At 45.1% G+C, this 27,815-nt stretch overlaps 1 protein-coding gene across 2 annotated transcripts in view; it reads left to right on the top strand.

Moving 5' to 3' along the window:
- Positions 1–27,815, top strand: part of CTNNA2 (catenin alpha 2) — a 1,018,631-nt gene that overhangs the window by 206,707 nt on the left and 784,109 nt on the right. For both annotated transcript variants that reach the window (XM_060247184.1, XM_060247186.1), the window contains exon 3: positions 8,328–8,523. In XM_060247184.1, the coding sequence (XP_060103167.1) occupies positions 8,328–8,523 (196 nt within the window). The remainder of the gene's footprint in view (positions 1–8,327; positions 8,524–27,815) is intronic.

The following is a 27,815-nucleotide window of genomic DNA, read 5'->3' as shown; positions in this document are numbered from 1 at the left end:
GCTGACTGTAATTCATCAGTTCAGATGGAAAGGTAGTCTACAGTTGGCCTGGTCTAGGAAGTCAAGTAGCAAATAAGAGCGTTTTGTCCTGTAGCTCAGCCCTCTTGGTTAATAAGTTTTGGTCATTATGTCTAAACTTGGTGGGCCTAGGAATAAACATCTCCTAGACTTTTAAAAAGCAATTTGGGGAGGGCTGTGGCTCAGTGGTAGAACATCTACTTGGCATGCAAAAGATCCCAGGTTCAGCTTCTGTGGTCTTCAGTTAAAAGGACTGAGTAGCAGGTGTTGTGAAAGACCTTTCTCTGCCTTAGACACTGGAGAGCCTCTGCTTATTAGAAGAAGAAGAAGAAGATTATGATGATATTGGATTTATATTCCACCCTGTACTTTGAAGCTCAGAGTGGTCACAATCTTCTTTACCTTCCCCCCCCCCTCCACAACAGACACCCGGTGAGGTAGGTGGGGCTGAGAGAGCTCTTAGAGCAGCTGCCCTTTCAAGGACAACTCTTGCAAGAGCGATGACTGACCCAGGGCCATTCCAGCAGCTGCAAGTGGAGGAGCGGGGAATCAAACCTGGTTCTCCCAGATAAGAATCCGCGCACTTCACCACTACACCAGACTGGCTCTCCTTGAGTAGACTGTATTGACTGTGATGGACTGATGGTCTGATTCAGCGTAAGGCAGTTTATGGGTATGTATCTACCTACATGCTGTATCACAAGCTGCTTAGAAAACTGCCCTCGGTTTCAGAACAGGATTTGCCATGTTATAATGGGGATTGCGTGAACTCCTAACATACTCTGTCTCTATTTGAGGCACACAACTAATAGAGCAGTCCTTTGGATCACATTGTTTTCTCTGCAGTTTAGAAGAAACATTAAAGGAAATCACAGTCATTATTGCTATCACCATCTTCCAAAGCTTCCCAGCTCTTCTACGCAGTCTTTCCACATAACACAAGTCACCTTTCTGGTCTGTGCAGTGCTAATACCTATTATTGGCACAAGATCTATACAGCTGACATTTCTAACATGATGAAGCCCATCGTGTTTCCATCTTCTCTCAATTTTCCCGCAACATTAAGAGTTATTGAGAACCTTTAGGAAATACAATAACAACCTAGCCGTGAAAACGTTGTGAAAGCAACGTCACCCCAGAGTTGGAAACGACTGGTGCTTGCACAGGGGACTACCTTTACCTTTTTTTAATTAATTAGGATGTGAAAATCAGGTGAATCGAATTTTGTAGTGGGTAATCAGAAGGCCTACAAGTAAGTACAGATTTAACACTGCATTTTACACCAGCTGATTCCATTTATTATTTATTTAAATATTTCTCCCTTGGCAGTTTATAGGATAGAAACATACACCATCAAAAGTTACATAATAATCATTATTTTTTTTTTTATTATTTGTATCTTGCTTTTCTCTCCAATGGGGATGCGAAGCATCTTAACAGGGGAAAAAGAGAGAGAGAGAGAGAGAGAGAGATGCTATTATCTATAAAGAATGCTAAATCAAATCTGGGCACTGAGTGGGGATGCCAACACTAGCATTTGCCTTCCCTTTCATTGTTCCTCAATTCTTGAAATGTCACAAGGGATTGGTAATGGCGAGCTGTGCACCATGGTGCATACCGCTGCACTGCTATTAGGAACATATGTTAACTGCAACTCCTTCAGCATTTCAGTTGTCTATTGAGTTTCTTGATTTTGACCTGATTCTTGGCATACAATCTTATTTTGTGGAAACTAGTTCCTTGCAGGGTTTCCAGGGGCATGCGAGACGACGAGAGGGAGCTGGAGGGGCAGCAGATACGTTGTCTCACGTGCTGTAATGTCACTTCTGGGAAAATCCAAGCTACAACAGATAGCTCTAGGAATTGCTGGAACCTCTGGTTTTGCTGTAGAGTTTCCAGGAGTTCGTAGAGCTACTCATCACCACTTCCGGGGGTACCTGGAAGTGACATCATGGCACATACAGCACTGACATTTCCCCCCTCCTGCCACCACTCTGAGCAGTGGCAGGAGAAAACCCTAAGGTTCTGTGATGACCAGTCCCCAAAGAAGCAGTAAGACAGATTATACAAAACAAATACTCAGAGAAATCGTCTTATAAACATACTCTGATATACAGAACACCCAAAGTGAATACAGAGAAAGGACACAGTCTTAGAAAGTTCATAATTCGCAGTCCAACGTTGATGAAAATGAGTCCTTCCGTATTCAAAGGGATCTTCGGTCCAGTTGCTAGTGTTTCTGAATAGTTCCAATTCCAAATAGATTATGTATATGGCATAACGCAGGGACGAGGTAGTACTTAATGTTCCCTTGTTTCACTAGAAGCTTTGGCCAGCTGTGTAAATAAAAAACACTATTCAAGCATAGCCAGCTTCAAGAGGGGGTTAGATAAAAATATGGAGCAGAGGTCCATCAGTGGCTATTAGCCACAGTGTGTGTGTGTGTGTGTGTGTGTCTATATATATATATATATATATATATATATATATATATATATATATAAATATATATATATATATATAATATATAATTATATATTATATATATATACATAATTTTTTGGGCCACTGTGTGACACAGAGTGTTGGACTGGATGGGCCATTGGCCTGATCCAACAGGGCTTCTCTTATGTTCTTATGTGACACAGAGTGTTCGACTGGAGGGGCCACTGGCCTGATCCAACATGGCTTCTCTTATGTTCTTATGAGACACAGAGTGTTCAACTGGAGGGGCCACTGGCCTGATCCAACAGGGCTTCTCTTATGTTCTTATGTGACTCAGAATGTTGGACTGGATGGGCCATTGGCCTGATCCAACATGGTTTCTCTTATGTTCTTATGTGACACAGAGTGTTGGACTGGATGGGCCATTGGCCTGATCCAACAGGGCTTCTCTTATGTTCTTATGTGACACAGAGTGTTGGACTGGATAGGCCATTGGCCTGATCCAACAGGGCTTCTCTTATGTTCTTATGTGACACAGAGTGTTGGACTGGATGGGCCATTTGCCTGATCCAACAGGGCTTCTCTGATGTTCTTATGTGACCCAGAGTGTTGGACTGGATGGGCCATTGGCCTAATCCAACATGACTTCTCTTATGTTCTTAAGAATCAAAAACGTCACTTAAAATATTTTCACTGCGTACATCACCTGTGAAACATACATACCTTTCAAACACTTCATCAGAGCACAGCAAGATTCCAATTTTTTTTTTGCACACAGTCAAGTTACACTTTTCCAAAAGTCTTGCAATGTGCTCTAGCAGTTGCTGGAACCTCTGTTTTTGCCGTAGAGTGTCCTGGGATTCCTAGAGCTACTCATCACCACTTCCAGGGAGAACCTGGAAGTGACATCATGGCACGTACACCACTGACATTTCCCCCCTCCTGCCATCACTCTAAGCAGTGGCGGGCAACATGGGTTAATGACAGGAGGTCTCCCACCATAATGGGAGGCCTGGTAACCTTAATTCTCAGCGACAGAAGAAGAGTAGGAATTCAGTGTCTTCTGGGCTATATTTCCCCTCTTTTGTACATAACCCCATATCGTATATGCATGGTGTATCTGTCTTTCCTCTCCTGTTCTCAACCGAATGCAACGACACATGTGCTTTGAATCTTGAACGGCTTTTGTTCCTCTTTTGTTCTTGATATCACTCATAAGTCGGCTATCAGTTCCATGTATGAAAAGGTGCAAACAACTGCTTTTCGTTGTTTCAGCTCTTGCTAGTGCATGCCGGAAAACGTCTCGTCCATTGTGTAAAGCTGCAAGCCATCTGACATTCGCGAGTCGTTGAATGTCTGTTATTGGTGGCAATACACCTTTAGTGCTGTTTAGCGCCTGATCTCCTTTGTCCTTTCACTTCATCCGCACACAGCATGCTGTCATGTTGGAAGAATCAGTTTTAGCTGTGCGCCAAATAGCTTTAAGAGTGGCTGCAATTTATTCTACGTGGTAATGGAAGGGCATATAAGAAACATGTGCTTTTGTAGAGAAGCACAAAAGAAATGGAGAGCTTTTTCACTGGGTTTGTAGTTTGTATAATTCAGATTAGAAGATTGTTCTTTGCCTACATTTGTTTAGCCAAAGTATTGCCTGTTGTGTGGGGTGTGCATGCATTTGCTCACTAGTGTTGTTGTTCAGTCGCACAGTTGAGTCCAACTCTGTGCGACCCCATGGACAAAGTCACGCCAGGCCCTCCTGTCTTCCACCATCATCTGAAGTCTGCTCAAATTTGTGTTAGTTACATCAGTAATGCTGTCCAGCCATCTCATCTTTTGCCTTCCCCTTCTTCTTTTGCCTTCTGTCTTTCCCAGCATCAGGGTCTTCTCCAGTGAGTGCTCCCTTCTCATTTGGTGGCCAAAGGATTTGAACATCAGCTTCAGCATCTGACCTTCCAAGGAACAGTCAGGGCTGATTTCCCTTAGGACTGACTGATTTGATCTTCTTGCAGTCCAAGGGACTCTCAAGATTCTTCTCCAGCACCACAGCTCAAAAGCTAGTGATGCACCACTAAATATGTTCTGTTTTTTTATTTTTTTTTAATTTCATGCACAGCTTGGAAAACTATTTCCATCCTTCTTATTTGTCATTGGCAAACGCTTTGCTTTCAATTGTCTCTTTTGTGCCACTTTATTCAATTTTAACAGGTATCTCATTCAGTGCTATCAGTTGCATCAGATTTCATTAAGACAACTGTGAGAGGGAAGGCTGACCACAGTTTCCTTCCAAGCGTAGAGAAGCTATGAAAAGAAACCTGGTTTTCCAGTCATACTATGTAGGAAGGGGCTATGGCACATTGACAGAGCTTCTGCTAGACATGCAGAAGGCCCAAAGTTCAATCCCTGGCATTTCTAGTGGAAAGGATTAGGTAGCAGATGATATGAAAGACCTCAGCTTGAGACCCTGGAGAGCCACTGCCAGTCTAAGTAGACAATACTGCCCTTGATGGACCAAGGGTTTGATTTGATATAGGGCAACTTCATGCGTCCAGTTATCAGGAAAATTCAGTAACATTCCTAATATGTTTGTAGCACCATAGCAACTCATCATTTTGTTTAGATAATTCATATGCCACCTTTCTAGAGACCTGCTCGAGGTGGCTCACCACGTTTTTTTTTTTTTTAAAATACATAAAACCATTGAAAAATCAATGCTAAAGCTTGCTAGAACCAGAACATTCAGCCATTGGATGTTAACTTTGTGCCACTTTGCATTCGAAGCCACTGCCCACCAGCTATATGTAGCTCTGATTGCTGTACCTCATTCCTCGCCTAAAGAAGTGTGCCTGCACACGAAACCTTACATTCTGACTAAAACTTTGTTGGTCTTAAAGGTGCTACTGGGCTCCTACCTTGTTCTTTTGCTTCATACCAACACGGCTGCCCACCTGGGGCTTTCAGCAGCCTAAAATGTTATTCATACAACAGTCTTCGGGAGCTTAAAAATATGTAACCCATCAGTTAAAAGCTCCAAAACAAAGTAGGCTGAGAATTGAGATGCATCTTGTGTGTGTGTGTGTGGTGGTGGTGGTGAGCAGATAAAGTAGTAAACTTGAGCAGGCCTTACACTTAACAGACGCAATGCAGTTAGGAGAAAATGAATGGGATTTCCAATTTACCTCTTATTCACAGTTGATAAACTGAGGAGCTGTTCACCTCTCTGGTGCTTCTTCTCTCACAGGGCTCGGTTCAGATCGAGGCTTCAGCGTTGCGTGAATGGAAGCCACAGTTTGCTAACAAGTCAGAACGAAAAGCCATTGCCGAACAATGTTAGTCTGTCCTGTTCAATCACAGCAGCAAACAATGGCTTTCCGAGAAGCAGGAATTGTAAAGGGTGAGGGAAGAAGTGGGTGCATGCCTTTCTCGGGCTCCGTCTGTGAAATCGTGGCTTTGTATCCCCTCTGAATGGTGGCTTTAAGTATAGATGTGCGGCACAGTTAGGTACAAGTAGAAAATGTGATGCATTCATTCTTCCTTCCTGGCTGAGGACATCCTTCCTGTGGCACTTTCCTGACCTGCGCCTTCCAGTTCACGAAGGCGAGAGATCTGAGAATGACTGAACAGGTTTACAGAGACGTTCCTGTTATGTGATTTATAATGCCTTCCCTAAAAGTGCCGCCCTGAGCCACTTGGTGGGAAGGGCGGGATATAAATCATAAATAAACTAAATAAACTAATTTAGTTTATTTATGATTTATATCCCGCCCTTCTCACCAAGTGGCTCAGGGAGGCTCACAACATAAAATCCAACATAAAAATTAAGTTTAAGCATTTAACACAGTTAAAACATTAAAACATTAGGAATAACAGAAGTCTAATAGAACCACACTTAGTTTCTTGTGCCAGTTAGTTGTAAGCCAGCCGGAAGAGGGTTGTCTTACAGGCCCTGCGGAACTGAGCAAGGTTCTGCAGGGCCCTCACCTCTTCTGGCAGCTGGTTCCACCAGGAAGGGGCCATAACAGAGAAGGCCCTGTCCCTGGTAGATTTTAAGTGGGCTTCCTTGTATGTAGTCATCTGATTTCCAGGATCTCTCTATATTTTCTCTATAAACCTTTAATTTTCTTTCAAGCCGAGTTAATAATCTGAAACATGATGTCCTGTGCAGGACTTCTTGAACACGGTATGAGACAGGATGCTGGACTAGATGCTCTGATCCAGCAGGGCTTTTCTTATGTTCTTGTGGACCGATTTCCCACTAGCCCAATGCTGCTCTCACGTTCCTCTTCTCTGCGGGGCTCCTGTCGGATTTCACGCTATCTGCCCTGTGGCTGCGACAACAACAACAAAATTTTTATTTGTATCCCGCCCTCCCCGCCGGAGCAGGCTCAGGGCGGCTAACAGCATCATTCAAGTTTCAATTATACAGAGGTGAATAAAATTACATTTAAACATTATAAACATTTCAGTTAAAATTCTGGTTAAGTTTTAAAAATTAAATTAAAGTAGATTAGATTGATGAAAGTGCTAATGCTATGTTTGTTTTATGTTTTTTTATGATGGCGGTTTTCATTAGCAGTTTCCTTTTCTGCAACTAACTTTGCCTTTTTCGCGCGGCAAACCGAAACTGGTTTTTAGAGGATCTTGTTTGCTGCATGAAAGAGGCAAAGCGAGTTGCAGCCCCGGGGCAGATAGTGTGAAATCCGACAGACCCCCGCAGAGAAGGCTAGTGGGAAATTGGCTGTGGTCTTTTACATATGAGCAACACATTTTATCTTGCTTCAGCATGTATTTTTTGTGTGTGTGTCAGTTCCTTGTTGTCTCTGTGCGTGGAATCTTTGAAGGTAGATTTTAAAAGGAACCATTCTGACACTTCAGGAAAATCATGAGATATCCATATTGTCCCAGTTGGTTTCTGACCGGTTTCCAGGTCAAACTCAAGGTGCTGGTTTTAACCTTTAAAGCCCTAAATAGACTGGGATAGTCGTATGTTAACGACCACCTCTCTTGTTAGGACCCCTTGCAGCTCTTGTGTTACATTTCACATGGACTTCTGGTTGTGCCCGGCCCTTAGTTAGCTTGTTTAACTTTGACTAGAACAAGGGCTTTTTTCTATTATGGCCCTGGAGAAATGCTCCGTTTCGAGAGATTTGTGTCCCGCAGGTCCTTTCTAGGTTAAATACAACCTGTAAGACAGAATTATTCCTCCAGACATTGCACTGAGGCAGTCTTACTGGGCCTGCTCTTAGCCAGTTTGGTGTAGTGGTTAAGTGTGCGGACTCTTATCTGGGAGAACCAGGTTTGATTCCCCACTCCTCCACTTGCACCTGCTGGAATGGCCTTGGGTCAGCCATAGCTCTGGCAGAGGTTGTCCTTGAAAGGGCAGCTGCTGTGAGAGCCCTCTCTAGCCCCACCCACCTCACAGGGTGTCTGTTGTGAGGGGAGAAGACATAGGAGATTGTAAGCCGCTCTGAGTCTCTGATTCAGGGAGAAGGGCGGGATATAAATCTGCAATTCTTCTTCTTCTTCTTCTTCTTCTTCTTCTTCTTCTTCTTCTTCTTCTTCTTCTTCTTCTTCTTCTTCTTCTTCTTCTTCTTCTTCTTCTTCTTCTTCTTCTTCTTCTTCTTCCTCTGATCATCATGCCACAGGGCCAGTGTATAAAACTGCTTTATAGAATATTTGCACTTTTATTTATGTTTGGCGCTTAAGTCATTAACTGCCCCGAGGCCCGATAGCTGCAGAAGGGGCAGGATAAAAATCAATATAAGTAAATAAATTTTGTGGACGTTTGTTTAGGGGAAAAAAAAAAAAGAATCACGCTAAGTATAAGTTGTAGTTTTCAATGACTGTTTTAAAACTTTCTTTTTCAGGTGACAACCCTGGTGAACACAAGCAACAAAGGGCCATCCGGTAAAAAGAAAGGGCGATCTAAGAAGGCTCATGTGCTGGCAGCATCGGTTGAACAAGCGACTCAGAACTTCTTGGAAAAGGGAGAACAGATAGCAAAGGAGAGCCAAGACCTCAAAGATGAGCTGGTGGCTGCTGTGGAGGACGTGCGCAAACAAGGTGTGTAGAGGTGTCCAGAAAAGGGGGGGGGAGTGAGATGATAGATGTCTCCAAGATAATAAGTATTTCATTAGCCTGATTTATTTGGAGTGCTCTTTGGTATTTATATATAGCGCAAGCACCATTCAGTTTTCAAACAAGTGCACCGTAACGATTCTCATCTCAATTGCTTGAGATGGTACCGGCTCTCGTTGCCGGGGCTTCCCTTTGTCGAGGGGAGAGACTTGAAAAATCAAACAGTTAAGAGGAGCTTCCTGCTAATCCAAAGCCAGGCTCGTTCTCGGTAAATAGCGTCTTTTGAAATCTTTAATTAGGCAGTTGTTTCACACGGCTCCACTTAAGAAATGCTTCTTCCTAGTAGGTGGGTGGGTGGGGGGTAGCATTGATTAGACATTACCTCCCCACCCCGGTCATCACCACAATTCCTTATCTGTGTGATGGGAGTAAGTTTTTTTTAACTGGTAGGCCAAGTTATGCTCTTTTTTGAAGGATTTATTTTCATTTCTGGAATTACGCTAATTGCTTTGATAGCCCGTTCTAAAGTGATCCAAAAAGTTCGTTGTGTAGGCCTAATTAAATCAACCAGCTGCCTTGAGTGTTGTGACAGCTGTTATCAGGAATAGACTGGGAAGTGGAAAGTGGCTCTGGAACAAGCCAAACTGAGTGACCCTCGTGGTGCTAAAAACTAGTGCTTCGGGAACCATGGGACTCAACGGTGGATGTTGCTTCAGCCCACAAAATGGCGGTAGTGTAGGTGGAGATCATGCGTGAGCAAAGTGGCAGAGTTTCCGTGGCTGTGCTTTCTCCTGGCCATCAGACGTCCTCTAGGACAGTGGCCCACTGGGGACTTTCCCTGTAAGTTAAATGGCCAGTCCACCCCTGGCTGCTATGATGTGAAAACCTGTGACATTTAGTTGAGCAAACTGGTCGTACAGAGTGGCTGAATGTCTGTTCTCTCTTGTAACCCTTCTTGCTGAAACCAAAGGTCGGGTTCTAGAGTCTAGGGTATCTCGTCTTCCTCTTTCTTCAATCCAGGAAAACTGGGACATCATATAAAAGTTGGATTGTTACCTTCTGGTTCCTGGTCACACTCTCATCAGTGTAAAATAAATATGGAGAGGAACAAGATGGAACAGGACGAGATAGTGAGATAGTTTAGAGCAGGGTTTCCCAAACTTTTCTTTCCCATGGCCCGGGTTATTTTTACACTTCTCCTTCATGACCCACTAAAATTGGGGAGTGGAGCCGGGAGACAGGAATTATGTCATTTCCTGTGGTGTCAAGGACCAAGTGATGTCACTTCCGGGACACACTGAACCAAAATTCCAAGTGAAACTGAGCGTTGTTCATACGGGAGGATTACACCTTTCGGGCTCTCCCGGCTCCAAGGATCGATGGCATTGAATGTGCCGGCCTGACGTGGGATGTTGGAGAGGGGTTGGCGATCTGGCTGGTGTACCGTACGCCCAACGCACCAGCCAGCGCCTTACCATCACTATTGGAGGCAGTGGCGGGCTGGGCATTGGAGTTCCCGGGGCTTATGGTCCTGGGTGACTTCAATGTCCATGCCGATGACACGGCCTCCACTCAGGCGATGGACCTAGTGTCTTCCATGGCGACACTGGGGCTCTCTCAATTTGTCACAACTCCCACGCATCAGGCCGGGCACACATTAGACCTGATCTTTGCATCCGGGATTTTGGTGAACGATATCGCGGCTGAAGCGGTTCCATGGTCGGACCACCTAGCCCTTAAGGCCCGTATGGAGACGTTGCCCCAACCCTGTATGGGCGGAGAGCCTATTTTGGCTCGCCCCCGGGGCTTGATGGACCCGGAACGGTTCCAAACAGCCCTGAGGGATCCCTGGCCCACTGGCAATTCTCTCGATGACCTGGTGGAAGTCTGGCAGGGCCAGCTATCCAGGGCTATCGATGAAATTGCACCTCGGCGCCCTCTGCGCCCTCGCAAGAGGCTGGCACCATGGTATACCTTGGAGTTACGCCAGCTGAAACAAGGGCTCAGACGACTAGAGAGACGGTGGAGGCATACTCGGGACGAAGCGACGAGAACATCCTATAGAACGCTTATGAGGTCTTATGAGATGGCAGTCAAGGCTGCAAAGAAAGAATACTTCGCAGCCAAGATTGCATCTGCAAAATCGCGCCCAGCACAATTGTTTAGAGTAATTGGAGATCTTATAACATTGCCACAAGGCAAACCAAATATTAGGGAATTAGAAATAGGCTGTGAGGCATTTGCGAAATATTTTGCAGATAAAATCTCATCGCTCCGCCAAGACCTGCCTATCACATTAGACACAGTAAGTGAAACTGAGGCTCCGCGCCTGTCTTCAGATTTAGTACTGGACCACTTCGACCCACTCAGCCTGGAGGAAGTCGATGGAATTCTCTCTGCTGCTCGCCCAACAACATGTGATTTGGACCCTTGCCCCTCTTGGCTGATTAAATCCTGCCAGAGGGAGCTTAGATGTCCTCTACGGGACATCATAAATAGATCCCTCTTAGAGGGGCATTTTCCAGCGCCTCTGAAAGAGGCCTTGGTCCGGCCCCTCTTGAAAAAACCTACAGCAGACCCGGCCGAATTGGCAAACTACCGACCGGTGTCCAATTTACCATTTTTAGGTAAAATTATCGAGAGGGCAGTGGCGTTACAGCTACAGAGATTTCTAGATGACGCTTCTGTCTTAGACCCGTGCCAGTCTGGCTTCCGACCGGGCCACGGGACGGAGACGGTCCTGGTCGCCTTGGTGGACGACCTCCAGCGGCAACTGGATCGAGGCGGTGCGGCAATACTGATGTTACTAGATCTGTCGGCTGCGTTTGATACAGTCGACCATCGGTTGCTGATCCACCGCCTCGCCGACATAGGGGTTGAGGGGCTAGCCTTACAATGGCTTTCCTCCTTCCTCATGGGTCGGGGACAGAGGGTGGCGATTGGGGGTGAGCGATCCCAGAGGCGCACACTAGACTGTGGGGTGCCCCAGGGAGCAGTTCTCTCCCCGATGTTATTCAACATCTATATGCGCCCCCTCGCCCAGATTGCCCGGAGATTTGGGCTGGGTTGCCATCAATACGCAGATGACACCCAGCTCTATCTACTAATGGACGGCCGGCCCGCCTCCGCCCCGGGGAACCTGGATCGGGCTTTGCGGGCTGTTGCAACGTGGCTTAGACTGAGTGGGCTGAAGTTAAATCCAGCGAAGACAGAGGTTCTCCATGTGGGTCGTGGCACTCTGGGGAAGGAAATATCTCTCCCGGCCTTTGACGAGGCGCCGCTGAAGACGGCGCAGCGGGTAAAGAGCCTGGGCGTCTTACTGGAGCCTTCATTATCAATGGAGGCCCAGATAACAGCCACTGCCAAATCAGCCTTCTTCCACCTGAGGCGGGCGAGGCAGCTGGCCCCTTTCCTAGAGCGTCAGGACCTAGCAATGGTGATCCACGCGACGGTCACCTCAAGATTGGACTACTGTAACGCTCTCTACATGGGGCTGCCTCTGTACCGGACCCGGGAGCTGCAGCTAGTGCAGAACGCGGCGGCCAGGCTGCTACTTGGTCTCCCAAGATGGGAGCATATACGGCCAGGGCTGCGCGGACTGCACTGGCTGCCAATCGTATACCGGATCCAGTACAAAGTGCTGGTCATAACCTTTAAAGCCCTATATGGCCAAGGACCGACCTACCTGAGGGACCGTCTCTCCCCATATGAGCCCCAGAGAGCACTGAGGTCAGTGGGGAAAAGCAGACTGAATATCCCTGGGCCAAAAGAAGTTAAACTTCAAAGCACCCGCACCCGGGCCTTTTCTGTTGCGGCCCCACAACTCTGGAACCAACTCCCAGAGGAGGTGCGGGCCCTGCGGAACTTAGACCAGTTCCGCAGGGCCTGCAAGACCGCCCTCTTCAAACAGGCGTTCACCAATAACTGAATTAATGTTTACCGCCAGATTAGTAACGTTTACCGCCAATGTTGACTTAGGAATGTTTTAATTAATTATTGATTATTGACTGATTTTAATGTGAATTTTAATGTGAATTTAATGTTTTTATTACTATTGTTTACCTGAAATGCTGTTAGCCGCCCTGAGCCTGCTTCGGCGGGGAGGGCGGGATATAAATAAAATTTTACATTACATTACATTACATTACATCTTTTCCTGTGACATCACTTCCAGGGTGCACTCCCCCAAAGCTGCCTCTTCTTCGGAAGTAAATTCATTTTCAGAAAAATCTCTCTGAAACTCATACTGAGCCAAAATGGGGGTGGGAAGTGGGTGATCCTCTCTTTTCACCCCCACACCTGCATGCATCTATCTGTGTATTCTTCTCCAGCTTGCAAGCACTCCTAATGCCCATGTTCAATTCCCTGCACCACCTACACATCCCTTAACAGCACTGGCCAGTGTATGCATTTGGGAGTGCTGTTGCCATTGCCATCAGGAATACTAGCACTGTGTACTATCCACACTGGGCCCTGGCAGCTGCTGTACCTCAAAATATGCTGACACATTTAGTAGGCCCTTCCTTCAGCTGCTACTACTGGAACCCTGCCTCAAGCCACAACCAAGCTTGCCTGGTTTCAAGAAAAATTTTTGACAGCTATTTTTCATACTTTTCTTTGGTTGAAACACAGGGAAATTGCTGTGAAAGGTAGCTGAGAATTGTACTGCAATTAATGAATTAATTTCAAATTATATAAAGTTCATACAAGCTTTTCTGCAGTTATCCCAAAAAGGATATTTATGAGGGGCTTGCAGCTTTTCACTGGCTGTGTTTCCCATGCCTTTAAAAGCAACCTTTTAAATTGCTGTGAAAGGTAGCTGAGAATTGTACTGCAATTAATGAATTAATTTCAAATTATATAAAGTTCATACAAGCTTTTCTGCAGTTATCCCAAAAAGGATATTTATGAGGGGCTTGCAGCTTTTCACTGGCTGTGTTTCCCATGCCTTTAAAAGCAACCTGTTGTGCAGATACTTAGCCAGTGAATTACTTTCATCCTTTTTAATATCTACAGGAGGAGTTTAATTTTGGTGTCAGACAGCTGTTAAAAGCAGGACCAGGAAAATGGTGCCAAGTTCATAGTACCATCTCTTCCAGTGCTGTTGAGATATACCACAGTAATCTCCAATAATCTCTTTCTGCCCCACACTTCTTACTCTCACTCACTCACACAGAAATCTCATAGAAGGCCACCTGGCTACAACTGGGGGTGCCAACTTTTCATTGGTAGAGCTCCTATGCCTGCAACAACAGTATGATGAACAGAAAAGTTTCATCCAGTAAAACTGAAAGAAAGGAAAAGAAAGAAAGAGAGAGAGAAAGAAAGAAAGAAAGAAAGAAAGAAAGAAAGAAAGAAAGAAAGAAAGAAAGAAAGAAGAAATGGAAAGGAAGGAAAGGAAAGGAAAGGAAAGGAAAGGAAAGGAAAGGAAAGGAAAGGAAAGGAAAGGAAAGGAAAGGAAAGACATGGAAGAAAGAACATAAACATAAGAGGAGACATGTTGGATCAGGCCACTGGACTGTCCAGTCCAAAATTCCCTCATACAATGCCCAAAAAGCACCAGAATGTCCACCAGTGGGGCCAGGGCACAAGAAGCCCTCACACTGTTGCTTCCCCCCCCCCCCCAGCACCAAGAATACAGACAGAGCATCACTTGCAAGGAAGGAAGGAAGGAAGGAAGGAAGGAAGAAGAAGAAAGAAAGAAAGAAAGAAAGAAAGAAAGAAAGAAAGAAAGAAAGAAAGAAAGAAAGAAAGAAAGAAAGAGAAAGAAAGAAAGAAAGAAACTTCCTCACCATCAGATGACTCCAGCTAGCAAAAATTCTGCCCAGGGTTCGTTTGTTAAAAAAATAGCTACTGGAATGCCCACTCCCCGCCCCTCCCAGCTGAAAAACACACACACACACACCCTTCCTTGCCGCCCAGGTCTCCTGGGGAAATCTCCCCAGAAGAACATACTGCAAGGCACATGAAAGCTCATACCTTGAAGAACACTTCATGAGTCTAAAGTGCCAGTGGATGCTAGCTTTTCTCTCAAACACTGGGAGCGGGGGAGAAGGAAGGAGAGGCAGCCCAGCTCCTCTCTGCACAACACAGAGATGGGGCGGGGCTAGCTTTGCTGAGGCGGGACTAGCTCTGGCTTTTCATGTGACCCAGTAGTGAGGCTTCCGTGGCCTGGTACCAGGTCACGACCCTGCAAATGGTTTAGAGCATTAATGTTTGACACCCCTGGCCTAGGATCTAGGAGAGGCAGGTTCAAATCCCAGCTCTGCTATGAAGCTTTCTGGGTGACCTTGAGCCAGTCACTTTCTCATCCTAAGGTACTTCATAGGATTGGAAAAGAGACCAATATACCTCAGCTGGAGATCTTTAGATGAAGGGTGCAATAAAAATGCATTTAGTAGTAATAAATGTTACTGCACAATTGGAAGTACGTGGGTGACATGTACGTGAAACACTGCTTTCCTGTACCCATATCATCTTTCAGTGGAAATGTATCTTCATCTATAAAAGCTGTTGGCGGCAAGAATTCCTGACACATCGTCTTCTTCCTGGTAATTTGTACTGGGGGGGGGGGGGAAGCTTTGAATATCAGAGCAGAGGCATTATTAAATTTGGTTGCATAATCACTGGCTGCTCACAATGATGTATCCTTAAATGTTCATCACTTTTTTATTGGGGGAAATATTCATAACCTATTTTAAAGTATTTGCAACCGGTTTCAATTGTTATTCAGGCTTGCTGGTACTCATTCTGTGAAATATTGCGCACTAAATGTCACTCTATGCAAATGTTCCATTGTTAGTCCTCTCAGGCCCTCTAAAAATCCATTAATTATATTTCAGCTCTCAGAAAACAGAGATCGTGAAAGGCACTAAATTCCCTGCTCTGGGATGATTTGAAGCACTTGTGATGAATGGGTGGAGGCTGTGTGATATCTTAGGGGTGATGAGATGTTGGGTTTGCCTTTTTTTCAGAATTCGTTCGCGAAGCCAAGCCGAGAGAGAGAGAGAGATTCTATACAGCAAACAGGGGGAAAAATGCTGCTGTAATGAGGGAGAAACAAAACTCATGGCTGCCTCTTAGTACTTTATCATCTTGTTACTCTTAGTGAATGTAATTGGTTTGTCACTGTGTATATTCTTGTGACCTAAACTAGCTCTGTAACTTTCACATTGGGTTTTGTTTTTCTCTCTATGGCTCTGACTCTTTGGGTACCTCCTATATATCCACACCTCCTTTCATGAAAACTTTTCCATGGTGCTTAAGTCATTGCTTGTCATGACCAATGTTCCTTCTAAGCCAGGGGTGTCAAACATGCAGTTCGGGGGCCGAATCGGGCCCCTGAGCAACTGGCTGTCATCTGCTTTCTTCTCCCTCTCTCTTGCTTCCTTCTGCATAACAGCTTGCTTTGCAAGGCTTGCTCAACTGCACAGGAGCTACAGAGCAAAACCTCTGTTTTCTCCATTGGCTGAGGCTCCTCCCTTGCTAAGGAATAGCTTGCTTTGCCAGGCTCTCTCAATTGCACAGCAGAGCTACTGAGCCAAGCCTCTCTTCCTTCTATTGGCTGAGGCTCCTCCCCCACCCAGTCCCCTGGGGAAGGAAGGAAAGAGCCAGAGCTTCCTTTGCCCAGTTCTCTGGATCCCATGGGAGAAATACAAAGAAAGTATCTTTAAAACCAGTGAGTGCTAATGTTTTAAGTTTTTTGAAATATATATTTGGGTTTAGAACATAAAGAACATAAGAGAAGCCATGTTAGATCAGGCCAATGGCCCATCCAGTCCAACACTCTGTGTCACACAGTGCCCCCCCCCCCAAATTATATATATATATACACATACACACATATACACACTGTGGCTAATCGCCACTGATGGACCTCTGCTCCATATTTTTATCTAACCCCCTCTTAAAGGTGGCTATGCTTGTTGCCGCCACCACCTCCTGTGGCAGTGAATTCCACGTGTTAATCACCCTGTCTGTAACCTGTCTGTATCCTTTATAAAGTTTATATCTCTGCTATCTAATCTTAAATAGGTATACACATGGCCCAACCTGGCATGGCCCGGCCCCACCCGACATAACCCGGCCCAACAAGGTCTCATTTATGTCAGATCCAGCCCTCATAGCAAATGAGTTCGACACCCCTGTTCTTAGCCATGGAGTCTTGTGAGCAAAAATTCTACTTTGTGAGCTACTGGCATAAAACATCTGAGCTACGGCATAAATTAGTTTGCTCTGGGGCCATTTTTCCTGAGCTAAGACAAAAAATGGTGTGAAGCAGAGGCTAAAAAACTGTGAGCGAGCTCACACTGACTCAGCTTGAGAACACTGGTCATGATGAGCCCCACTGTACTGGCTCTGGCCTTCAACTTGGAAGTCCCCTGGGAACCCGAGGAGCCAAAAATATAGCCTGGAAGAGAACAGGGAACTTTTGCAAGATCCCTGCAGGGCAAATGCCACTGGCCTGTGTTCTCCCAAACTGGACACTGAGGAATCTGCAGTGGGAGATCCTCCAGAACTTACCCCTGAGAAGTCTTTAGGAGGAGCTCCTCCACCAGAACTTCCCTCTGTCCCCCCAGGTCCTAGGGCAACTAAGTACCAGTCCAGGACTTAGTCCACAAGCACATCAGAATCTTTCTCCACCCAGCAGGAGTGTCAGAGGGCTTGCATTGAGGTAGCCCAGCAAAGATACAATGCCAGGCTGACTGCCCTTGTTCCACCTCCTCGGCCAGACCATGGTGGATGCCATCCGTGGCAGGATTCTGGCCTCAGTTAAGCCTGACTGGATGAGTCCCAGGTGCTGCTTCTAGCGCTGGTAGACCTGCTATCCTTTCAGCCTGTTTAAGCCTTTGCCCGGGAGGAGATGTTTGCTGGATCGACTGGTCCACTAGGTGTACTCCTGTGTTTCTGTTCTAGCTCCTGTTGACTCCAGCTGTTCTTGATTCCAGCTCCTGACCCTCAAGCCTTGTTAGCCAAGCTTGAGGATGCCACCACTTGAGGAGACCGACTGGCTCTGTTTGCAAAATACAAGGCATTGCTAAACCTCCATGAATGCTTAAAGACAAAACAAAAAACCATGAAGCTCCTGTCACATATTTCAATGTTACAAATAAGGTTTATTCGTTATATAATAGGGTTTTATCTTCTAAGGTAGTAAGAGTTTATCATACGTATAAGTACTTAATTATGCTTCTGAAGAAACCTATAATATTTAAAATATCTTCTTGTGCTTAATATCTACTGAGGGATGTCTGGGTTTGTGATAGGCAGATCAGCAGCACTTGTAGCAGCGACTCATTCACTAAGGGGAGGTATTAATATAGAAATGCTCTCCATCACAGTAATTCATGCAGTAATTACAGCTGGATTATTTGACTGTAATTGGGACCAGCTTTGAAGATGGTTCGGAAGCTTCAATTTGCACATAATGCCATTAGAGATACAGATTCCACCCACAGAAATGATGTCTGCTTAGTGGTACAACTACGAATGTAAATTTGAATACTTCTGGTCCCAAAATATTTTCCAAATTATTTGGGTATCTAGATGATATTTGGAATTTCAGTGGCTATTAGCCACATCAGTAGCTATTAGCCACAGTGTGTGTGTGTGTGTATAACTGACAATAAACTTGTTTCTGACACCCCTCGAGCCCATTCTTTTTTTTCCTCCACAAGTGGGAACCTTTCCTTTCATGGAATATGGGCTCTCCAGTTCAATGTGGTTTGATATCATCTACGGACTATCTTTCTTTACTAGCATTGGGGAGGGACGGTGGCTCAGTGGTAGAGCATCTGTTTGGTAAGCAGAAGGTCCCAGGTTCAATATCCGGCATCTCCAACTAAAAAAGTGTCCAGGCAAGTAGGTGTGAAAAACTTCAGCTTGAGACCCTGGAGAGCCACTGCCAGTCTGAGTAGACAATACTGACTTTGATGGACTGAGGGTCTGATTCAGTATAAGGCAGCTTCATATGTTCATATATGTTCATTTAGCAGGGTGTTTGTGTCAGTGTCTTCTTACCTGTTTTTGGTATTGGTGTGCCAGGTTGGTTTTGCTTGGAGTCTCTAGTTTGAAATGGGCTCTGTTAGTCTTGCAACAGTGTCCCTTGATTAAATTGGTTTGACTTGGATTCTCTGGTTTGACATTGGTTCTGTTGAGGTTGTTGGTTTTGTTCGCATTGAGAGGCTTTTGACCAGTGGTACTGGGGACCCGCATAACTGGTCATACCAATGTTTGTACCCTTCCCCCAAATCTGAAAATTGCCAATTTTTATGTTCTCTGCTATGACCTATTAAAAGTGTTAACTGTTGCCTTTGAAACTTGTTTGGTGTTATGGCATTAGAGCATGGTGTTTTCCCCACATTTTCTATCCCATCTTTTGAGTCTTTCGTTGGATGGTGTGCTCTGTCACCTTCCAAACTGTGAACAAGGTCTTTTCAGTTGTGATGCCTGAATTTTGGACTGTATTTTTAAAATCTTAGAAGTGCTGTACAAGCAGAAGAAATGACTGTGAAGGGTTAATCCTTCAAAGAAAAAGAGAGCCTTGAGTGATAGGTTGCTTCACGAAATTTGATTGGTTAGCATCAGCTGCGTAGAGAAAGATTTGAGAAGGACATGCTGAGGAGAGAGGCAGTCAGATTTCTGCCTTGACTGGATTGATTTCAGCCTTAGCTGAGAGCTGTATTACACAGATAGAAAACTGGTGGAAAGTTGGTAAGGAAGTTTGGGAAGTTAGATGAAAATTCCCATTCAGGCAAAGGAAAGGGGATAGATCTCTAGTAAGAGGAGAATTTTCCTACCCTGTTAAACAGGTAAGTTATCTCTGAAGAGTGCAGAGATCCTTTGTCTGGTGGTGTTAGAAAATTCCTGTATCCTGTAGATACCTTGAGAGTCAGCTAAAAACTAAAGATGAGTACTAGTATTTTAAGAGAAGGGGTTTGGGTACTGGAGAGAGTACACCAGGCTTCTGGAAACTAAACAAATCAGAGAATACTCAAAGAAAGTGTACTGGAGTGTTTGGAAAAAACTGGAACAGAAGCCTCTCCACATAAAGATTTTAAGTAACTGTGAATAGCTTAAGAAATTTTCAGTAACCTGAAACATAAGAACTAAAGTCTGTGCAAATACTGGTTTTACCTCAGAGTTATCTGTATTGAGTTACCTCAGACATTTCAACCTCTGATCTCACCTCACCTCCCCCCTCTATATTGGATAACATATTTTGTTAATTTTGAATTTCAAAATGTCTCAAGTGCCATTTTCAGTGGTTTAAGTTAAAGGGCAATCGCTACCTTTCCCTCAGATTCCTGGACTGAGCCAGCAGTAAAATATTGAACTGGAACAGCCAGAGTTCTTCAGGAGAAAAGAAAACAGACCACTAGGGCTGCTCAGTCAGAAAGGGGAAGAAAAACTGTAGGGAAATCTTGCCTCTGAGAGAGGGAAGTGTATGGGGCCATCACATCTCCCTTTGGATTCTCACCTGGCATTGAATTTGTTATCTTTCCGACACTAAACAAAGACCTCTAGAGATACTGTGGGACTTTCAGGAAGGGAAAAGAAAAAAAATGGTAAGGGAGGGGGAAATGAAATGCCCCCTGCAAGATCTTTCAAGTCCCCCAAGAATTAGCCTATCTTGTTCCTGCTGGTACTGCATTAACATCTGTTTTATGTTGGTTGCTGCTTTTTAAACCATCACCTGTTTCCAAAAGCTCTTTTGTTTGTGTAGTTATATTTTTGCTGGTTTAATTTCTGAAAAATTATCTTTCTTGTTAGTTGCATGGAGGGCTTTATGTAATCCAGAGGATGGAATATAAATAATTTTCAGCATATAAATAATTAGTTCAAGTATCCTACCCTCTCATAATAGGACTGCGTTTATGTAAGAAATGGGAAAATCTCCCCCTTCCTTTTCCCCCCTTCATCATTCTTTTCTTTAAATTCCTGGTTCATGCCAAAGTAAGAGATATCCTTTCCTTTTCCTCTATATTTGGGGTTCTACTCTGCACACAATGGGGTTCACCTCCGCATAGTCCTTTAAGAACATACCATATTATCTCCTGTTTTTGAAGGAGAGATTATGGACTCTCTCCCCACCCTCCCATCCCTTTCAAGCGAGAATATGTTGAACCCTGGCTTCTTTTTGTTCTCTTCGCTGTTTCTTCGTTTTCAGATGTCCTTATTTCTGGAGTTCCAAGACACAGAATGAACAGCGAATAAAGAGGAACCCCTGCTTGTCTTGAGAGGGTGATGTGCTTTTTATAGCTATTGGTTGAACAGTCCACCAGGCTATCAAAAATGCTTTGTCACTTCAAGCTGATAATGTCAGCTTGGCCTAGAAGAACAGCAACTTCTTTACATTCATCACAATCCCCTCCCCGTTCCTTATTCCGAGCAGCGCCTTGCATTCTAGCCCTTTCCGTTGCATTTACAAACAGCTTAAACAAATTTGGGTTTCACTAGCTTTGCTCATAAAACTTCCACCTCTCCCATTATTCCCCTAAATTCTGCAGTCGGATGACGCATTCAAAATCTGTATGTAAATCTGATCACACACTTAACAGCAGGGCTTTTTTTTTTTGTAGGAAAAAGCCGATCAGGATATTTATATACATGAATTATATTTTTTTTGTAGGAAAAAAAAGCCTATCTGCTTATTAGGCCACACCCCCTGACACCAAGCCAGCTGGAACTGCGTTCCTGTTCGTTCCTGCTCAAAAAAAGCCCCTCTTAATATATCTTGCTGTCTGAATAAGTGAGCAGTGACTCACAAAAGCTGATGCCCGGCAACACATTTCATTAGTCTTTAAGGTGCTACCGGACACTCTTTTTTTACTGCTACAGACAGACAAACACAGCTACCTAGAAGAAGACTGCAGATTTATACCCCGCCCTTCTCTCTGAATCAGAGACCCAGAGCAGCTTACAATCTCCTATGTCTTCTCCCCCCACAACAGACACCCTGTGAGGTGAGTGGGGCTGAGAGGGCTCTCACAGCAGCAGCCCTTTCAAGGACAACTCCTGCAATAGCTATGGCTAACCCAAGGCCATTCCAGCAGCTGCAAGTGGAGGAGTGGGGAATCAACCCCGGTTCCCCCAGATAAGAGTTCGCACACTTTACCACTACACCAAACTGGCTCTCCCTAGCTGTGATGGAAGATGGCATTTGGAGATCACTGTCTGTATTGCAAGATTATATGCTAGCAGTTTTTATAATAATATGCCAGTCAACAGTTAATAATAATAATATTTTATTTTATTTTTTATTTTTTTTATATCCCGCCCTCCCCGCCAGGCGGGCTCAGGGCGGCTAACAGACATGGGAGTCCCATGATTCACATAAAACAACATAACAGACATGGGAGTCCCATGATTCACATAAAACAACATAACAATTTAAATATATCAATTACCAATAAGTTATTTAAAATAAGTAAAACATATAAAATAGGTGCTAAAATGCTGTAGTTGTAATGTGCACAAGATGGCTAGATGTCCGCTCGTTAAGTTAATCAGGTTCTATCTCGAAAGCCAGCTGGAAAAGAAATGTTTTGCAAGCCCTGCGGAATTGGTTCAGGTCCCGCAGGGCTCGCACCATCTCTGGAAGGTCGTTCCACCAACGAGGGGCTATCACCGAGAAGGCCTGCTCCCTAGTAGCCTTCAATCTAACTTCTCTTGGCCCAGGGATTGTTAGTAAGTTCTGAGAACTAGACCTCAGTGCTCTCTGGGGCACATATGGGGAGAGGCGGTCCTTTAGGTAGGCAGGTCCTCGGCCATATAGGGCTTTAAAGGTAATAACCAGCACCTTATAGCGAACACGGTATACGACCGGCAGCCAATGCAGATTCCGCAGCCCAGGCCGCGCAGGCTCCCACCGTGGTAGTCCCTCCAGCAGCCTGGCCGCCGCGTTCTGGACTACCTGAAGTCTCCGTGTTCGGTACAAGGGCAGCCCCATGTAGAGGGCATTGCAGTAGTCTAACCTCGAAGTGACCGTTGCGTGGATCACAGTTGCTAGGTCGGTGCGCTCCAGGAAGGGAGCCAACTGCCTCGCCCTCTTGAGATGAAAGAAGGCGGATCTAGCAGTGGCGGCTACCTGGGCCTCCATTGATAAGGAGGACTCCAGTAGCACTCCCAGGCTCTTGACTTTGCGCACTGGTATCAGTGGCGCACCGTCAAAGGCCGGTAAAGTAATCTCCCCTCCTGGCCCGCCGCGGCCCACGCAAAGGACCTCAGTCTTCGCCGGATTCAGCTTCAGCCCGCTCAGCCTGAGCCAGTCAGCCACGGCTTGTAACGCCCGGTCCAAATTTGTAGGGACATCACCAGCCCGGTCGTCCATCAGTAGATAGAGCTGGGTGTCATCTGCATATTGATGACAGCCCAGCCCATACCTCCGTGCAATCTGGGCAAGGGGGCGCATAAAGATGTTAAACAGCATCGGGGAGAGAACTGCTCCCTGAGGCACTCCACAATGAAGTGGGTACCTCTGAGACAGTTCCCCCCCAATTGCCACCCTTTGTCCCAGACCCTCAAGAAAGGAGGAGAGCCACTGTAAGGCTAGCCCCCGAATTCCTGCGTCGGCGAGGCGGCGGGTCAGCAGCCGATGGTCGACCATATCGAACGCCGCCGATAGGTCTAGCAACAGCAATACCGCCGAGCCGCCTCGATCCAGCTGTCGTCGGAGGTCATCCATGAGGGCGACCAGGACTGTTTCTGTCCCATGGCCCGGGCGGAAGCCGGACTGGCATGGGTCTAGGACGGAAGCGTCCTCCAGAAATTCCTGTAACTGCACCGCCATGGCCCTCTCGATAATTTTGCCTAAAAAGGGCAAATTTGAGACCGGCCGGTAATGTGCCAATTCGGCCGGGTCTGGTCTGGTCTGACCAGGTCTGGTCTGACCAGGTCGGGTCTGGTCTGGTCAGTTGAAGAGAGAGAGACCAAAGTTTATGTCAGGGGGTAACAGGACAGTCTTTCTCTGTTCACTTGGGGCCCTCTGAGTTAGTGTGAGCTGGCTCACAGTTTTTTAGCCTCTAGCTCACACATTTTTGTCTTAGCTCAGGAAAAATGATCCCAGAACAAACTAATTCATGCAGCAGCCAAATCACTCGCTCACCACTTTAATTCCAGTAGCTCATGCAAAGTAGGATGTTTGCTCACAAGACTCCACAGCTTAGAGGGAATATTGCTTGGGGCTCATGTGCACTTTAAGAGGATGCAGTAAAACTTTAAAAGCTATTTCAGAGACAACCCCATAATTTTCCTGATCTGGTGGCATGCACATATATTGCCAGCAGGCTTCGTACAGACCCTGTGAGCTGGTTCGGTGTAGGGGTTAATTGTGTGGATTCTTATCTGGGAGAACAGGGTTTGATTCCCCACTCCTCCACTTGCACCTGCTGGAATGGCCTTGGGTCAGCCATAGCTCTCTTAAGAGTTGTCCTTGAAAGGGCAGCTGCTGTACATAAGAACATAAGAACATAAGAGAAGCCATGTTGGATCAGGCCAACGGCCCATCAAGTCCAACACTCTGTGTCACACAGTGGCAAAAAATGTTATATACACACATACACTGTGGCTAATAGCCACTGATGGACCTGTGCTCCATACACTGTGGCTAATAGCCACTGATGGACCTGTGCTCCATACACTGTGGCTAATAGCCACTGATGGACCTGTGCTCCATATTTTTATCTAAACCCCTCTTGAAGGTGGCTATACTTTAAGATTGAGAGAGCCCTCTCCAGCCCCACCCACCTCACAGGGTGTCTGTTGTGGGGGGAGAAGGTATAGGAGATTGTTCATCTCATAGGGTGTCTGGTGTGTGTGTGTGTGGGGGGGGGAGCAAAATAAAGGAGATTTTGAGCCATTCTGAGAGTCTTGAGATTCAGAGTGGAGGGTGGGATATAAATCCAGTATCATAATCATCACCACCCTGGATTGGACACATTCTTTAGGTAGTATTGATTATCTACTTCCCTATAATCCATGTTGAATTATCTACTTCCCTATAATCCATGTTCGGACTACAAAAATAAGCAACAGAGTAGGCTGTTGTCCTTCACCAAAACTAGCGGTGATGGCTAGTAGTCTTGGGGTGAGGGGTGGTGAATCTTATAAAGTCACACAAGAGCATCTTTCTCCTTGTTCCTTTAAACAGGTGATCAACATGGATGGATAATAATTTGACTGTACAGTATTGTGTTAGCTGTTTGCTTCCTTCTTTTGACAGTGTTCTGTTTGGGAAACAGTTATGCGTAATGCGTCTTTGGATAAAAGAGGGGTTATCTATACTGCATTAGCATAAGCTGCCTCAGAGTTTTGATTTTTATCAGCAGTAAAAAAATGTCAAGTATTAACATTTTTTACCAGAAATCAAGATTAGGTCAATGCTTGTTATAATCCATGAAGCTTCGTATGCTTTCTTTTTAATCTAACGCCATTTATTTTATGTGGATAAGCAGAAGAAAAAATAGACCTAGCTGTCATGGAAGTTGGGATTTAGAGATCACTGTCAGTATTGCAAGATTATATGCTATTTTTTTTTAAATCAAATAAAAACCAAATTGCTGTTCTGTGTGCAGAGTCTCTCTGTCTCTTTTTCTATCTATCTGTCTACTGTCTTTCTGTATTTGGTATAAATATATTATTTATAGTTTGCATGAAATAGCAGCATGTTTCTATTGACAACCTAGGATGTATAACACAGTGTGAAAAAAGGGATGGCTGCTTTCTTCATGGATCATTTGCCAGGTTTTTAAAATGCCCTTTCTCTCAGGAACTCAGAGGCTGAGATCACACACACTAAATGATGCGCTTTCAATCCACTTTCAAAGCACTTTCCAATTGGATTTTGTCATTAGGGTTTGTAGAATCTTTCGGGCTCAAGTGCCGTGTTCTACTGGAGAAAGTTTTTCTTCCAGACGTTTCGTTCTCAGCTGCGGAGAACATCCTCAGTGGCGTTGCAGCCGGAGCAGGGGCTCTGACCTTCTTGGCTGCTGTGCATTGAGTGGGGCCAGGGCTGCTGGAGAGCTGCTATTTCTAGGCTGGAGGGGGTGTGGTGAAAAGGCAATTGGTTTGTGGATGTGTCCATTGTTTGGTGGGGCTTCCTGGAAGGGTAGTGATAAGGAAACTGGCTGTTGAATGTGACCATTGTTCTGTGTTAATTGCTGGGAGGGTTGGAAGGGGTGTGAAGATAAGGAAGATGGTTGTTGACTGTGCTGATTGTTCTGTGTAATGTGCTGGTTGTTCTGTGACTTTCTGCAATTTATAGTCTGTAGGGTGTTTTGCAGAGCTGGGTACCAAGATTGGTGGATGGAAATGCCTTCTTCCTTTCTGTTAAAATTGTGCTGGTGTTTGTAAATCTCAATAGCTTCTCTGTTCAGGCGGGTATGATAATGTGAGACCGTAGAAAGGACTTCAGTTCTTTCAAAGTGGATGACGTGGTCTCCTTCTTGAAGTGCATGTTCAGCTACAGCTGATTTTTCTGGCTGAAACAAGCGACAGTGTCTCTTGTGTTTGGTGAGGCGGGTGTTGATACTGCGTTGGGTAGTGCCAATGTAGACTGCACCACAGGAGCAGGGTATTTTGTAGACTCCAGGGGTCCACTTGAGCCCGAAAGATTCTACAAACCCTAATGATGTTACCAGCTGTGAAAACCTGAAATCTTGGATTTTGTCAGTTCACACAGTAGAATCCAGTTGGACAGTGCGCTGAAGGTGGATTGAAAGTGCATCATTTAGTGTGTGTGATCGCAGCCAGAGAGTGTGTGCTCAGAGTACACATTTTTCCTTTTCCCCACTCTCCCCCCCAACAACACACACCATAAGCTTGTGAGGTGTGGTCAGTTGAGAGAGTGTGTCTGGTCCAAGGTTGCCCAGCAGGATTTATGGCTATTGTGAAAGGGAGAAAAAGCTTCCAAGTTTCCCACCCCTTGCATGATTTTATAAACTTAAATCACATCCCCTCTTAGTCATCTCTTTTCTGAATTGAAAATTCCCAGATTCTCCAGTCTTTCCTCCTAGGCAAGGTGCTCTCGCCTTGCCTTCCTCAAATTTTTCCCAGCTCTGCTATGTCCATTTTGTAACAACGGTGACCAAAATTGTGCACGGTATTCCAAATGAGGCCGTAGCGTTATTCAAGGACATTGCAACATCAGCTGTTCTGTTTTCAGTCACTTTCCTAATCATTCCTAGAATGGAGTTGACCTTTTGCATTACTGCCACACACTGGGTGGACATGCCAATTCCTGGTCTCCTAAATGTGATTCCGCCTATAACTGATGTACTAGCACCATTGCGATTTTATTCGTTTTATTGTTTTAATACTGTTTACTCATGTTGCCTCTGTTTATTTTTATGCTGTTAGCTGCCCTGAGTCTTTTGTGGAATGGGCGGGATATAACTTTAACATAATCAACCAATCAGTCCTAGTCTAGTATTCTAACCCGTGTCCCTTCTCATCTGCTGCCAGTTAGTGTGGTGCTCAGAGCAGTCTTCCTTAAGGTCTTGATGTCTTTATTGTAACATTCAACAGAACACATAATGGTTGGTAGTTTTTGTAGCCTACTTTATGCAAACTGTCTACCTTTGCTAACTGTTTGCACGTCCCAAATGAGGGATGTACAGTGTTCCTGCCCCTAAGATATGCTTGCTATCTTTGACCATGTTTTTGTGATTGCTTATCATTACCCCTTCAAAACAAATCACTTGGTTTTGCTTACCTGCTGGGGTGTTGCTTGTAAAATCAAAGTCCAGACCCAGTTAATTGTTGCAAACTATGTTGGCCACTGCTCTGTGCAAAGACAGACTTAGTAAATCTTAGTGGGTTGTTGTTTGGTTAGTATATTGTGGAGGGCGATGGATGCTTTAGCAATTACCTTGGTGATTCATGATATTGATGATGATGATGATATTGGATTTATATCCCGCCCTGTACTCTGAATCTCAGATTCTCAGAGCGGCTCACAATCTCCTTTATCTTCCTCCCTCACAACAGACACCCTGTGAGGTGGATGGGACTGAGAGAGCTCTCCCAGAAGCTGCCCTTTCAAGGACAACCTCTGCGATAGTTCTGGCTGACCCAAGGCCGTTCCAGCAGGTGCAAGTGGAGGAGCGGGGAATCAAACCCGGTTCTCCCAGATAAGAGTCCGCACACTTCACCACTACACCAAACTGGCTCTCAGGATACTTATCCCCATTGAGGACACTTATCCCCATTGGCAAATTAGTAAATTTTGCCTTGGGAACAGAAACATCACCGCTATTTGGAGCATCCCTGTCCAAAGG

This window comes from Heteronotia binoei, chromosome 9 (assembly GCF_032191835.1).
Source record: "Heteronotia binoei isolate CCM8104 ecotype False Entrance Well chromosome 9, APGP_CSIRO_Hbin_v1, whole genome shotgun sequence".
Lineage (NCBI taxonomy): Eukaryota > Metazoa > Chordata > Lepidosauria > Squamata > Gekkonidae > Heteronotia > Heteronotia binoei.
The sequence above is the reverse complement of the archived record's forward strand: the minus strand, read 5'-3'. Positions and strand labels throughout refer to the sequence as shown.